Source organism: Colletotrichum gloeosporioides, assembly GCF_011800055.1.
Source record: "Colletotrichum gloeosporioides strain Lc1 chromosome Unknown consensus_19, whole genome shotgun sequence".
NCBI classification, from domain to species: domain Eukaryota; kingdom Fungi; phylum Ascomycota; class Sordariomycetes; order Glomerellales; family Glomerellaceae; genus Colletotrichum; species Colletotrichum gloeosporioides.
In genome coordinates, this window is record NW_025544664.1 from 1,395 (window position 1) to 15,519 (window position 14,125).

At 48.9% G+C, this 14,125-nt stretch overlaps 4 protein-coding genes across 4 annotated transcripts; 1 reads left to right on the top strand and 3 right to left on the bottom strand.

The window, feature by feature from the left end:
* Positions 1–2,027: 2,027 nt before the first annotated feature.
* GCG54_00006286 (uncharacterized protein) lies at positions 2,028–2,456 on the bottom strand (the record flags this gene model as incomplete). Its single annotated transcript, XM_045406295.1, has 1 exon — positions 2,028–2,456. A coding segment is annotated over one exon (429 nt), but the record flags the coding sequence as incomplete, so codon positions are not given.
* Positions 2,457–6,851: 4,395 nt separating this feature from the next.
* GCG54_00006287 (uncharacterized protein) lies at positions 6,852–7,392 on the bottom strand (the record flags this gene model as incomplete). Its single annotated transcript, XM_045406296.1, has 4 exons — positions 6,852–6,986; positions 7,048–7,097; positions 7,177–7,292; positions 7,349–7,392. The coding sequence occupies 4 exons, from the start codon at positions 7,390–7,392 to the stop codon at positions 6,852–6,854; spliced, it is 345 nt and encodes a 114-aa protein (XP_045267588.1).
* A 1,744-nt stretch (positions 7,393–9,136) lies between these two features.
* GCG54_00006288 (uncharacterized protein) lies at positions 9,137–10,233 on the top strand (the record flags this gene model as incomplete). Its single annotated transcript, XM_045406297.1, has 2 exons — positions 9,137–9,365; positions 9,434–10,233. 2 exons carry the CDS (start codon positions 9,137–9,139, stop codon positions 10,231–10,233), a joined length of 1,029 nt encoding a protein of 342 aa, XP_045267589.1.
* A 658-nt stretch (positions 10,234–10,891) lies between these two features.
* On the bottom strand, positions 10,892–12,953 carry GCG54_00006289 (uncharacterized protein; the record flags this gene model as incomplete). Its single annotated transcript, XM_045406298.1, has 4 exons — positions 10,892–11,183; positions 11,238–11,437; positions 11,490–12,868; positions 12,929–12,953. 4 exons carry the CDS (start codon positions 12,951–12,953, stop codon positions 10,892–10,894), a joined length of 1,896 nt encoding a protein of 631 aa, XP_045267590.1.
* Between the last annotated feature and the right edge of the window lie 1,172 nt (positions 12,954–14,125).

Consider the following 14,125-nt stretch of genomic DNA (forward strand, 5'->3'; position numbering starts at 1 on the left):
GATATAAGTTAGATTATTATAATTCTCAAAAATTATTATAATATTAATATTTTAAAGACTATACTTTTTAAGAAATATACTATATCTAAGTTTTATATAAGCCTTTAATTCTAAAGATATTCTTTAAGAATCTTATTAAGGAGATTATACTTAAAAACTATAAAACTAGCTTTATTATATTTAACTATATTTAAGCTTCTACTCTTAAAGTATTATAAAAAAGCTCTAAAACCCTCTTAGTTTCTATATTTAATAATATATTTTTATTTCCTTTTCTAAATTTTTTACTAATATTTTTTAGTATATATATAGGTAGTTATTTATACTTACTAAGTTACTATTAATAGTAAAGATCTTATTTTAGTTAAAAAGATTTATATAATATCCTAAGGAATAAGTACTTTATAGTTAGGTAATATATAAGTAAGTATTTTATTTTATTTCTATTTTATTATTTTACTTTACTTATATTATTTTAGAATATACTATATATATTAATTAACGTTAGAGAGCTATTAATAAAACTTAGTTCTAGAATTATTTATATATAACCTTAAAGTTAAACTTAACTATTTAATATAAGTTTAAGAGTAATAAAACTATTCTTAAAACTAAAAAGGGTATTATTATTAAGAAGACTCCTATAAAGTAAAAGAGGTCTATAAGAGAAAGTATATCTAAAATAAAGAAGAGAGCTAGAGTTAATTAAGAAGATAATATCTCCCTTTTAAATAATTATAAATTAGATATACTCTTAGATACTACTATATTAGAGTATTTTAATTAATTTTAATTACTATCTCCTAATATTTATTAAGATACTTAGAATAGCCTTAATATTATTAATACTATTATTTCCTCTAAAATTATTATAGATAGAAATACTATTCCTTAAACTAAAAGTAATATTAATACCTTAGAGGGAACTAATAACTAAGAGAATAAAGTTTAAAGGAATAAAGTTTAAAAGAATAAAACTTAAGAGAATAAAGTTTAAAGGAATAAAGCTTAAAGGAATAAAGTTTAAGGAAATAAAGTTTAAAGAAATAAAGAACTAAGTAATATAAATAAAAAGAAGATTAATTATATTAATAATAACTAAGAATTACTTAATAATAGTAATATATCTAAAGTAATTAATAACTATTAAAATAAAGAATAAAGTAATAGAAATAAATAGAATACTAATTTCTATAATAGGATTTAAGCTTTTTTTAATAGAGGTTATACTTTATAAGAAATCTTTAGTAGTAATAATATAACTAATAGAAATATAGAAAATAGTTTTATAATTAAAGAACTTTCTAATAAAAGAAATAATAATAATATCCTTAGTATTAGATAAGAAAGTTCTTTTAAAATAATATAGGAGAATAATAATAAGTATAAGAAGTTATTAGATATATAGCTAGATAATATAGATTTAAAGTAAAAAATCCTTAAGTATTAAATAATATAAATAGAAAATAGTAGCTTTAGAACTATAGAATAAGAAATAACTTAATTAGATTAAGAATCTAAAGAATTTAGTAATAAGAATATAAAACTAAATAATAGAGACTATATATAATATATTTTAAAAATATATAGTAATTAAGTTTCTATTTATAGACCTATACTATTAAAATGAAATTTTATATAAGATTATTATAATAGTTATTATAATATATTATAATTTTAAGAAGTATAGTATTACCTATAACTCTATAAGTATAGGTAGAATCTCTACTTATACCTATATTTATATCTACTTATATACTTAGTAAACCTATTTACTTATAGTCTAGGTCTACCTATAACTTAACCTATTTATATAGCTACCTGTAGGTATCTATAGTATAGGTAATTTAAAGCCTAGTTAGGTATATAAAGGTAACGCTAGATTCACTAAATCCTGCACACTAATTAGGCGTGCAGATTTAAGCTTTGTACCGACTTAGATACAGTTTGCGCCTCTGTGTTGCCTTATTCACATTATCTGGATAATTGTGGTGCTTTGACAGCATCGCCGCGTAAGTTGACCTACGAGATTCTGCCGGCCCACCTTCGTTGATGTTTGCTGGAATCACAGCCCGGAACTTCTCGATGCAGTCTTCCGGAGGCGGGGGCAAGTTTTCTTGCTGTCGTCGCCCGCCCACTTGTGCCTCCAAGTCTGTCCATTCTTTCTGATTTCTTTGTACCCTTGAGACAAGGAAGCGGCGCCCCTCGTACTCGAATTCGTCCTCGAAGTTGTCAGAGCGATAAATTCGCTTCATGCGCCGTCGGCGAGCTTGAAGCAGTCCTTCCCTCTCTCGGGGCATCGCCGAGAAGGCCTGAGCTTCAAATTGCGCACCATCTGTATTCGTGACGATGTAAAAGTCAAGGTAGTCGTCACTGACTTCAGGTTTACGACATTTGATCTCGTATTTGTCTCCAATGAGGTTTTCATGGCCGCCTGGATTTGTGGCAACCGCCATTTCGGCCAGCCCTATAGGAGCTCGAGTCTAATTTGAAATTCGTGATCAATTATCTTGACTACTGAGAATCTGGAGTTGCTGGACTTACTCTCAGCAGAGCGCTAGGCATGTTGTGAGAGGTTTCGTCGTTTCTAACGGTTCCTTGGGAGACAGTTGTGTGTTGAGAAAGATGAAGCAGACGAGAAATAACTCCAAGTGCCTGTTATAAAGACTCGATGATAACGTATGTTCAGGTTTGTAGCTCAGCAGGCATCAATGAAGCCTTGCAGTTCAACTTTCAAAGGATAAGCCTCATCATATCAGTCATAGTGACTGGGCTCACGAGGTATAAGCCTGCGGCCGTGCCATAAACTACACCGAGCATGATCTTTCTCACGTTTTATCAATTGGCGTATCGGATGCGTTCTTGACTTTGAGGCACATTTAAAATCCTTTTTGGCCTTTCCGTGTGAAGAATCCACATGCCTGCGCCATCTAGGCACCGACGTCGTCGCCTTACATGTGGTTGCGGCAAGGCAACCAACACAAGTCCGACCAATCCAAAATTGGACACCGACGTCTCGGCTCAAGCTTGTTGCGCCATCTTCGCACATAATTATTGAGAGCAAGTCTAAAACGCAGTGCAAGAATTGCGTCATAGAAGGCCCTGAAATGAACCTCAAATGGGGCGTGAGAGCCAATAATAGGGTTGTCTCTCACCGAAATTACAGGCAGAAATGGGCCTCAAATTCTGTGGCGACCGCCCCCATCAGCTTGAGTCGGACTCGGACCTGACAAGCCTGGGCCTTCGACTTTCCAAGCAGGCTGCAAGGCGGCATCATCTGAAATAGAATCATGGCAATGTTGCCAGCACTATTTGTAGTCATAACCTCCTCTAAGATGTACATATAAAAGCGACTTGGAGAGAAAGGCCGAAATCTCTCAGACTGGTCGTCATCGTCGTTCTACGCAATAAATCTGTGGCCTCAAAGCTGTTGGCTTCCTATGAGCCATCTCTCGTTCAGTGGGTGGGTTCTTGTTATTCCCGGCGGATTGTTGCTATTAGCGCGCACTCCCCTAGAAGTATGTGAAGCAGGACTCAGCGACATGGTATGTAGCAGGGGACTGAGTTCGGTGTTCCATTTGGCACCCATTTGGCACATTAATAAAATCAAGCTCAAGGTGTACGGAATGCTGCAGCGGTGGTAATGTATATTTAATAATTAACGACAGGACCTGCAGAAATGTTGACGGCAGCACGATCGCCGTTATTTGATATATCCCATGGAAAGATTGACTTGTGTTACCCCCAAGGGACCATGAAAGGTTACCCTGCGGAAGGGAATGGGAGCCACTGAACTTTGCGAGAGCTGGCCGCAGGCCGCCCGGGAGGAAGTTTGCAGACCCCAACATGCGCCCAATGGTTGTTGAAATTGTCGGTCTGTTCACCGCATTTACAAGTAAACTGCTGATCGGTATCTTGCCGCTTCCTGCAATTGCCAAGGTGCCGAAGGTAGTTGTCTCTTCGTCCACTTCCGTACAAGCATCTGCATCGAAACGTGTTCCCGTGGGCCGCCCTCTGGTGTCGGTTCTTCTGTCTCACGTTGCGGTACGGCTTCGAGCAGAACTCGCAGATCGTCGAGGATTGAGAAGCGGCCGTTACTCCACTGCGGATACTGCAGGTGTCGAAGACAGACGACGCAGTTTGGCTAGGAGTTGCGGTGCTCGGTGATAGCAATTGTTGGTTGGGAAAACCCGGGGCAAGGTGACACTCCGGCTGAATGCGCAGTGATGTGGAAACTAGAGGATTCCATGACCCCGCGTCAGGATGAGCCTGATGGCCGTATTGCCCCAGAAAAGGGGGGAGGTCGTCGACGCCTGTAGCATTGGCGTCGCCGATGGTTAACACTGAAACATCGATATCGATGTCGATGTCAAAGTTGGCTTCTGAGTTGGCAGCAATGTCGGCGTCAAAGTCGACGCCAAAGCCGGTGTCAAAGTCGACATCGAAGTCGATATCAAAGCCGGCGTCTAAGCCGACGCTTGCGTCAGGTTGCTGATGCGCAAAAGCAAACTGATGCTCATATTCCGGGATGACGGGACCGCCGCCTTGAATGGCCGTAGGCGAGACCGGCGCCGCGTTTGGAGGTGCAGGCGCTAGTTCGGATAATCGCTGATGGGCATAATGTTGACCAGCCGGTTCGCTCGAAAGCGACGGCAACCGGTCGTTCATGGGCAGTGTAAGATAAGCTCAGCCAGGTGCTGGGCTATTGGGCGAAGTTGGGATCAAGGTTGGCGAGGAGTAACGGCTGTGCCGCCAGTCAGCGATAGATTTCGCAGATGACCAAGGGACCCTTTCTTTCGATGGGGCCGTACCGGCTGGGTTGAATCTTAAGTCGGGATGAAGAGATGGTGGCGATGGGATCGTGAGTAAACCTGTACAAGAAGCACTCAGGATGTTCGGAATGCACGACTTTGGTTGACTGCAAAGCAAAGTTCAGAAGCAACCACCGTGGGTGGCGGATGATTCTTGTAGGACACCGGCGTGGACAATTGTGTGAGGATCTTTTCCATCATCACGATTGGGGTATGGGAGCGCTTGGTCTGCGAGGACGAGTACTAGCCACATTCAGTTGCCGACTCAGCCCAGCCAAGACTGACGACTGCTATGGTGGCCCCAGAAAGACTGCGAGATGCATGACACGGATCGTACTTCGCAGGAACACTGCACCGACGAACCGTCCTATGCCAACGCCAATATCGAACTTGTATATGTCCAAGGGACCTGGAGCCAGCAACGAGACCGGAGGATTTGTCTCTGCATCACACTATCAAGAGTCATGAGCCAGGCCCTCTTGGGCTTACGCGTGGTCACTTCAACAATCGTCGGAGCTTTAGGATGGGCAAAAGAAAGACGTGACGGAGGTTCGGTATTGGCAGCGGCGCAGCAGCTTCAGCACGCTACTGCAGGGGACTCTTCCAGGAATAACGAATGGCACCTCACCCTGTTTTCTAGATGTACGGTACCTTAAGGGAATTACAGGAACCTTATCACCGATAACTATCGCGGAGACGAACATTCACAGCCCCAGGAGTCGGGCTATTGAATGATTCTTCATCTAACACATCGCCTATCCATTGAGTATATCGACTCTTCACGATGATGGGGAAATCATGCAATGTTGGGTCCGCATGTCTGCTCATGCTGCTCAGGAAGTTCACCCAACCCAAATACACTGAATTACCACCCGCCCCGGGTACACCACACAACACCGGCAGCAGACGCAGCCTTTATGGAGGGTGGGTTTGATTCCGCTTATCACGGCCCGAAAGACATCTCTCCGCCTGAGCTGCCGAAGCACACACCTTGTAACTTGGCTGTCAGGGGCTGTGAGCGGGCAATGTAGTCGCCCTGTCAGACTGCATTTCACCACCTCCAAAGCGGGGCAACACGCCTGAAAGAGACAACCGGATCTGCGATTCCAGACGGGACTCCACTCGCTAACTAGCCACCAGCGTAGCTTATCTTCCAGCGGGACGCTTAATGTTTTCTTATTCATGAAGTGACGCTGCTCATGCTCCCAGACGCATTCAAAATCCAGCAGTGTCTTCTTTGTCTGCGTAGAGGTCATCTCTTGAAGGCCTCCTAGCCTAGCTGTCTCCTGAGATTTGACTGCGGACACAAAGACACAGTAAGTTAGACACTGCACTGCAGTGCTTGAAGCATGTGGTCTGACAAGAAACATCTTCGTCATCATACACTCGACTTAGAAGTACGCGGTTCCCATGCCCTTTCATCACCTGCGACCATCATTTCTAAGGTTTATAAGTCGTTGCCGATAGGTTGGTACTTTCTGGCGGAGGGTTTATACTAGCCTGCATGAAGACGTATCTACGGTTTGGAGTTCTACTACGGCGACAGCTGTAACTGAAGATTTTGTTTATGGCACTAGCAGTGCAAATGTGACGGGTTTGATACCATCCTAGGCAGTATTCATAAGATCACCTCAAGATACAAGAGGTAGCATGAAGAACGACGAATTGTGCTTAATATGAGTGCTGATTGACACATGATTGGGCATGTGTGCTCACTGTGCCTGACCTATCATAAAGATGTGTTTGCCTTCGGCTTCACAGGCTGCATGGAGATATTATCTAGGATAAATATTGGTACAAATGAAAAATAAATGTTTGAGATTAGCGCAAAGAAACACTTTAAGACACTCTAAAAGATCACGTAGAGAGCTGAACGCTCTCTACAAGGCTTGAAGAAATATAAGTAGTACTTCCAACTGTGCTCATCATTCATCAAGCAGTTGACTGTCACAGATTGCCCGGCTGCAAAGGTTTTCTCATCTCAAAGTTGCCAGACAATGCAGTTGCGAATAACAGTAGGCCGCTACAGCTGATAATCTATCAAAACGTGTAGTCGCCCTTGGTGGGGGTAAAATAGGTGCTGTGTCCTCCGCATAGGCCATTCATCTCATCTCCTCCGATAAAGCTGTCGTCGCAGCTACGCGATCCGAGAAAACATCCGTCGATAGTATGCGCCTAATTTCTTAGTTAGCCGAATTCTCAAATCCAAACATGGGAAAAGGGAAGGGCAAGTTACATATTTTCCTGCAAGAGGTGCTCCCTCATCCGCGGTCCAGACTTTCAGGCCTAGTCATGTTAGGAAGGGGCTTCGCGACAGCTTGACAACCGCTTGTAAATGAAATTCTAGGTGGTAATCAGATCTTACTTATGACAAAACTTCCTTTGTTATCAGTAGCAGTCGAGGTAAGGGTGTCATCAATGGCGTTGCCTTCGGTATTTGTACAAGCACATAGGCGGTGCTTATCACCCAGCGCGGTGGTACTCAACCAAAGTTAGCATCCGGCTGCTCTAAGCCAGATGTTGAGATACAAACGTACGAAAGTCCGACGACAAGGAGGGGGAGGATTGGGAAGATGAACATGGCGCCTGACTCGGTGTTGGTTGCCGGTTCGAATGCTTTTTGTTTTATGGAGCGGGAGATGGCTGAGACCGCAGGCCACGACCTCGAATCTGCTGAGTTGCTTGTAGTTTATGTACGGAAATGTCTCAATGTCTCATCACGCCCACTGTTGAATGCTGCGGAATCTGGCACGAGTCGCTGATGGTTTTGAGTAAATGGCGAGGAGGCGGACTGAATTGCCTGATTTGATTAATTCATTTGATCCACGTGGTTTTAGCGGCTTTTCTTAGCAGCTAATCGTGGCCTGAAAGCAAAGTTCGCGCATCGCCGGAGCGCTCCATCACGACAAGTCACCACGCCCCGAATGGTCCTGCCATCGAAATAAGACTACAACACCGCCTTCATTCGGGAATAATGCATGGGAAAATTCTCGGTGCTTCAGAATCTGAGCTCAGTCTAAAAGTCAGCTCGAAATCTTCCTAGTCTTCAAAATGTAGGCAATACAGAACTGCTGACATCGATCATACAGCGAAAGAAGCACCTCCTGCGGGTGGATCCGCGTTGGCAGCAGCGCAGGGACGCGACCTGGAACAACGGATATCTCCTCGCTTGGAAATCTTGTAGTTACAGGCCTGCGGAAAGATACCTGAAATTTACGAAGATGAGCATTCACCTGCCCGGCCCGGCTCCGAGAGGCGGGTCTCTGTTCGGGCCCGGGAAACACGGACACCTTACCCACGCACCCCGATCGAAATGCAACTCACCACCCACAGAGCGGGTCGTTCAGACAAATACCCCGCCAGATCCTCAATTCAAGACCACTGCCCAACGACGTAACTTGTTCTTCGGCGTGAGCCCGCGCCAGATCTTCCGTGTTTGACTCCATGCTGCCCTGGTAACCAGAGGTTAGAGTCTACCAGTTCCGGCCCTGGCTGTAGATTCTTCAAATCATGAGTATTTGATGAAAAGAGCTGTCCGGTGATATACGCCTCAAAAACAACACACTTAGAATTAACTAGAGTATTATTCGGCTTATTCAGCACATCAAGAGTCTCGCGATATTGGCTGGAGCGGACACATGAGGGCACTGCAACTCGACTGTGTTAAATGTGCTTCTTTTCAAGTTTTATGATGGGAACAACTCAGGACGGTCAAGCACTTGAAATACGCGGGTTCGTTACAACTATACGATGTCCAGGCACCTTCGTCACATGGCCAACTTTCCTGGTGGTTTCGACTCGTCAAGCGATAAGCTGATACTCGCTGGCGATAATGTCCACAACTAGGCCCACACATGGACGCACCAACAGTTTGGGGTACTGCCACGATATAGGTGGATCTGGGCGACGATGACAGTCATGGCCAAACAGCTCTCTGCTCGCCTCACGGCCTAAAATGTTCGTATTTTCATTGGTCTCCTCACGATAGTCCACATGGAAAAGTCGGCGTGCGTATGGTGCCAACTCCATGGGACCACAGCACCCCTGTCAACGTGAGCTGCCATTGGCTGCCGAACCTCCCCTGCATTTTGAACCCACAGCACATGCTTCTCGCGGCCCAATATTATATACCCTCTCGCTCATTCTTCAGTGTCACCGCAAGAAGCCCATTTGATACCACCCGCAGCTACGGTTTGCATCTTGAGAGCGGACATCCTACTTGACTTCAGGACGCTCATTTTCTGTGTTCCTGTCCGCTGGACGGCACTGCAGCAGACTCACAACCGCCAAACTCTGCCCGCCGCTGTCCCTCACCGCCATTCGAGATGTCCACCGCCGTCGTTTCTTCCGCCGCCTCGGTTCACGGGTCTGACAGCGGCGTATCCACTGCCACACTGTCTCGAAAGTCCATCAGGCGTGAGGTGGACGTCGTCGCGGGGGTGACCGTGAAGGAGAGAAACAAGCAGAGCCTCACGATCTGCGTTGTACGCGAAGAGAGTCTTCACAAGCTGGAAATGGCTTGCAAGTACATCCGAGGAATCTTTGAACGAGACAGTAGGCTACCCCGCCCCCTGCCTGCATATCGCAAGTGCATCGACCAACATTTCTGACACTGGAAGCAGCTCCCCCCATGCTCTTCACCACCGTCGAGCTCCTCCAGCAAACCATCGACGCCGCCGAACTCTCCGCCAAGCACCGCGTCCTCAACCTCCTCTTCAGCCCCGAGATCGAGGAGGTCACCTTCGACGTGCCGCCGCACTTCAGCCAGCTCAAGGTGCTCCGCTGCGCGGACCGCCGCGACCACGGCAAGCTGTTTGTCGACGGCGCCGCTACGTACAACAACGTGCGCCTCGACAAGTGGCAGGCGCACCGGCACAAGAACCACACGCTCATCATCGGCGACGAGCGCGGCGTGCGCATCAAGCTCAGCGACATCGTCACGCTGCCGCACTGGGCGCGGTGCCGCAACAACTTTGACGGCGCGGAGCAGAACGAGATCTTCCAGCATTTTCAGAACCTGTCGGGCAAGAGCCGCTGGGAGGACGTCAAGGGCATCGTGTCGTCGATTTTGGGGCTCGCGACGGGGGCGGCGAAGCTGGGCGTGAGGCTGAGCGGGGCCGCAGGCGGGATTTATGCGAAGTACACGTTCGGACTGCATGCGCTGGAGATAGGAGCTGCGGGTGTGAAGGTCAGCGCTGTTGCGACGGCGGCGGGCTCTGCTGTCGTGCTGGGCGTGGCGGCTGGAGCTGCGGTTTACTTCATACCCTGGGAAGGCCTGTTTGAGTGGTTGAAGAGGGCCTTTTTCAGTTTTTGGGACAAGATTTGTTCGCTCTGGCAGCGATTTAAGGGCTGGGTTGTGGATTTGTTCACCGGCGGATCTGAAGTGGAGAGCAAGCAGAAGATGTTGGTGAAAATGAGGTAGTCTGGCTTCCTTTTCTTTTGTTATGGGTTTGGCTTGGGTATTGGGATATTTGATGATGCGATGGAAATTGGAATACAGTACAAGAAGTACGAGAACGACGTTTCTTAAGGGGTATTTACAGTAGAATGCGACAAAGAGAATGAATAGACGATAAAGCTCTGCTAGACATGATTGAAACAAGAGGACTATGAAGCCATTATTGCAGTGCAGGATGTAAGTGACCCGGTGCCGATAAGGTACTCAAAGCGAGTGATTACATGATAAGGTAACCTATTTCTCGCTTTCCGGCCCGTTGCCTCCAGTGACGGACGCCGGGAGACCCACCATCGCCGAAACTTTCGGGCGAGGCCGGCCCGAATGTCGCACATATGGGACCAACTACTAGGCAAGGGAAGTTGGAAGCACATGCAGTTATGCACAGTACCGATGCTTATATATTCGCCAATTATATGAACTTATCTAACCAGTTCAATCCTCAAAAGTTGGCAAGACCCAAATGTGGTTATAGAATAAAAGCAAGGAAAGCTGACTTGAACCCGCAACACGGCTTGAATGATCATATAATGTCATTGGTTCTTATACTACATAGCCCATAATCCAATTTTGTTTCGTAAAATCGTACAGCAACACCGCAATCCTTCAAATGTGAACAATCATCTTACAGGCCAAGCAGTCCGCCGCCGCCCTTCTTGCCATCGCCGCCACCTCCTCCAAGAAGACCGCCGCCTCCTTGGCCTCCGCCCAACAGACCGCCAAGCAGCCCTGGGTTGTCCTTTCCTCCGCCGAGAACACCTCCGAGAAGTCCCGGGTTGTCTTCTCCTCCGCCAAGGACTCCGCCGAGGAGGCCGCCGTTGCCGCCTCCGAGGAGTCCACCTCCACCACCGCCGCCCTGCTTGGAGTTTTGCTCGCCTCCCAGACCACCGAGAACGCCGCCCAGGAGACCGCCAACACTGTAAAATTGGTTAGCTTCTCGTTTCATGACTAGGAAAGGATAGATTGCTTACCCATCACCAACTCCGCCAACAACGTCACCAACACCGCCGAGCAAGTCGCCCTGGCCAACCTTGCCAACGCCCTTGCCCAAGCCTCCAGTGATACCGGTAACAGCATCGCCAGCACCCTTGCCGACGCCACCAACGACGCCACCCAAAGGTCCGCCGACGGTGTCACCAAGGCCTCCAACAGTACCCCCGACAGTGTCACCCTAGAGCCTTCGTCAGCGTCCGTAAATTGTTCTCAGTAAGAGGAGCTCTTACCAATCCCTTGCCGACACCGCCAACAGTGTCGCCAACGCCCTTGGTGGCACCGCCGACGGTACCCATGACATCGCCTCTTCCGAGAGCACCAGTGGTGTCTCCCAAAGTCTTGCCGAGACCGCCGGTCGCAGCGCCGAGCGTGTTTGAAACGCCGTTCGTGGCTCCTCCAACAGTCTTTCCGAGACCGTCGACGCCAACGGTCTTGCCGACGCCATCGGCAAGCCCGCCGACAGTCCGGCCGGCTCCGTCAACGACACCGCCTACAGTCTTGCCGGCGCCGTCGACAACGCCGCCGGCAGTCTGTCCAACTCCGCCGACGGTCTTGCCCGCGCCACCGACCACGCCGCCGGCAGTCTTGCCGACACCGTCCACGAGTCCGCCCGCGGTGTTGGCCACGCCGCCGACGGTCTTGCCGACGCCGTCGACCAACCCACGCTTCCGGGCCTCGATCTCGTGCGTAGGGACCAAAGCGTTGGGGTGGTACGTCTTCTTCTTGGGCGTGTCGGTCTGCTTGCGTTGCGCCTCGAGCTCGTCGGTGGGCACGAGCGCGTTGGGGTGGTAGGTCTTCTGCTTGGGCGCCTGGGCGGGGGCTGCCGGGGCGTGGAAGTCGCGGAGAGGCCGCGGAGCCGGGATGCCCGCTGGCGCTGGGGCCTTCTTGGCGGGCGCCGGGGCGGAGGCCGGGGCTGGGGTTTTCTTGGGGAGGTGCTGGGAGGCTGGCGTGTTGACGGGCGCGGATGCGCGTGAGGGGTTGACGGATGGCTTGGTGGGCTGCGGGTTGGCGGCGGCGGCCTTCCTGGCTTGGATGCGCGCGACGATGTCGGCGCCGGTGGTTGGGGTGTTGTTGTGGATGGTCTTCTTTGTTGATGGCCTAGATGATCGGTGGGAGGAGGAGTGGTGGTCCTTCATCGCGGTGGATGAAGTCTTGTGGCGGTGGGAGTGTGATTGCGACTGTGATGATGTGTGCGCCTTCGAGACCGGCTTGGATACCTCGCTTGCAACTGGCTTGGTCGCCTCCCTGGTCGAAGGCTTCGCGTGCTCTTTGGCCGCTGACCTCGAGACGCGAGGCTTGGCGGCCTCGGCCGGTGCAGCGCCGGCCATTTGAGCTTGAAGTTGAGCCTGAGCCTGAGCTAGGGCCAGGGCCTGGGCCTGAAGCTTCTTCTGTTGGAGCTTCGCGATGATTTCGGCCCTGGTGGGTTGACTGGAGCCGTTGGCAGTGCGCCTTGTTGATTGCTGGGCTGCGGCTGTCTCTTTCTCGGCGGCGGCGGCTTCGGCCTGCTTCTTGAGAGCCTCGGCCTTGGCTCTCCGGGCGGCCTTCGCTCGACGGGCCTCGGCGACGACCGCGGCCGATTTGGGATTACCCAGCGCGTTTGGGGTTAAGCCTGCCAGAGGACGTGTAAGCTAATTGAGGTTGGTCATGAAATTTGCCCATATTGACTTACTCTGAGTAGGTGCTACTGCAGCCATGATGACTGATATGAATAAGTGACTTCACTCTTCGGGGTATGATATGTGAGAGACTCTGGCTTTATGGGTCGAACCAGGTTGAGTGAGAGATCTGATGAAATCGAATTCGAGTTCGCATCGTTCTTCGCATTGTCGATGGTGTGTGGCTCGTACTTGTATATGCGTCCCTCCCTGTGGCGGACATGTCTCTCTGAGTGACGTAGGGAGGCAGAACATTCGCGAGCAGCAGCCGGAGAAGGAGGAGGTTGAGGCACAGACGGAAGAGTGTGTGTGGTGTGAGCTGACGTGCGGTCTGTGTCCGGTGACGTCGAGTCTCGGGTCCGTACCGGGGTTTGATAGGTCTGGTCTCTGCTAGCCTAGACGCACAATTATGCGAGACCGCCAATCCAGACTCACCCGTGGAGCCAATCGAACTTCATTTACCCACACACGCCACACTCTCTCAAAGAGAGATGCCTGCAACTGCACCGCCGAGCCACACACCACGGAGCGTCTCTCCTCGCTTATTACGAGTGTGTGAGTGTGTGTCGGAGCTGTCTTTCCCTTTCCTTCTCCCTCATTAGCCACCACCACTCATCCCATCACCATGAGCGGCTGATCCCTGATATGACATACCCCCGGCCCAGAACTTCTGATGGGCCTTTTCTTTTCGCTATCGATGTGGCGTTTTGTGGATAACGATTGGACTGAAGTGCGGGGTGGTTTGCCGAATCGCCGATCGTTGGCAAGGGATTGTTGTGTGTGTGCTTTTTTTCTGGGTTCGCCAATCACGGTTTTCTCGGCCGTGGGAGCTTGGCCTCGTACACGATGACATCCATGGATGTCTAACCGCCGGACGTTCGGACGACACTGCGACACCCGCGGCGAAATATGCTCCAGCCCGGCATTTCCATCTAGGTTCAGAGCGCAGAAGGGTCGAGATCGTTCGGAAATCGCATTCAAGGTTAAGCTTTTTACAGTTGTAGAAATTTCTAGTTTCCCCGGAAAAGTGCTCGACATCACGACGGGGGAAGGCAGCATGATGGGAAAGCACGCAGACCCTGGATTTGCCCACACGATTTCGACAATGGTGATGTTTACCTGTGGATCGCGGCATGCGCCCCCGTTATGATGTATGGGACTCATGGGTGTGGCATATCCGAAGATGAATGGCTGGACGAGAGTCACACTCC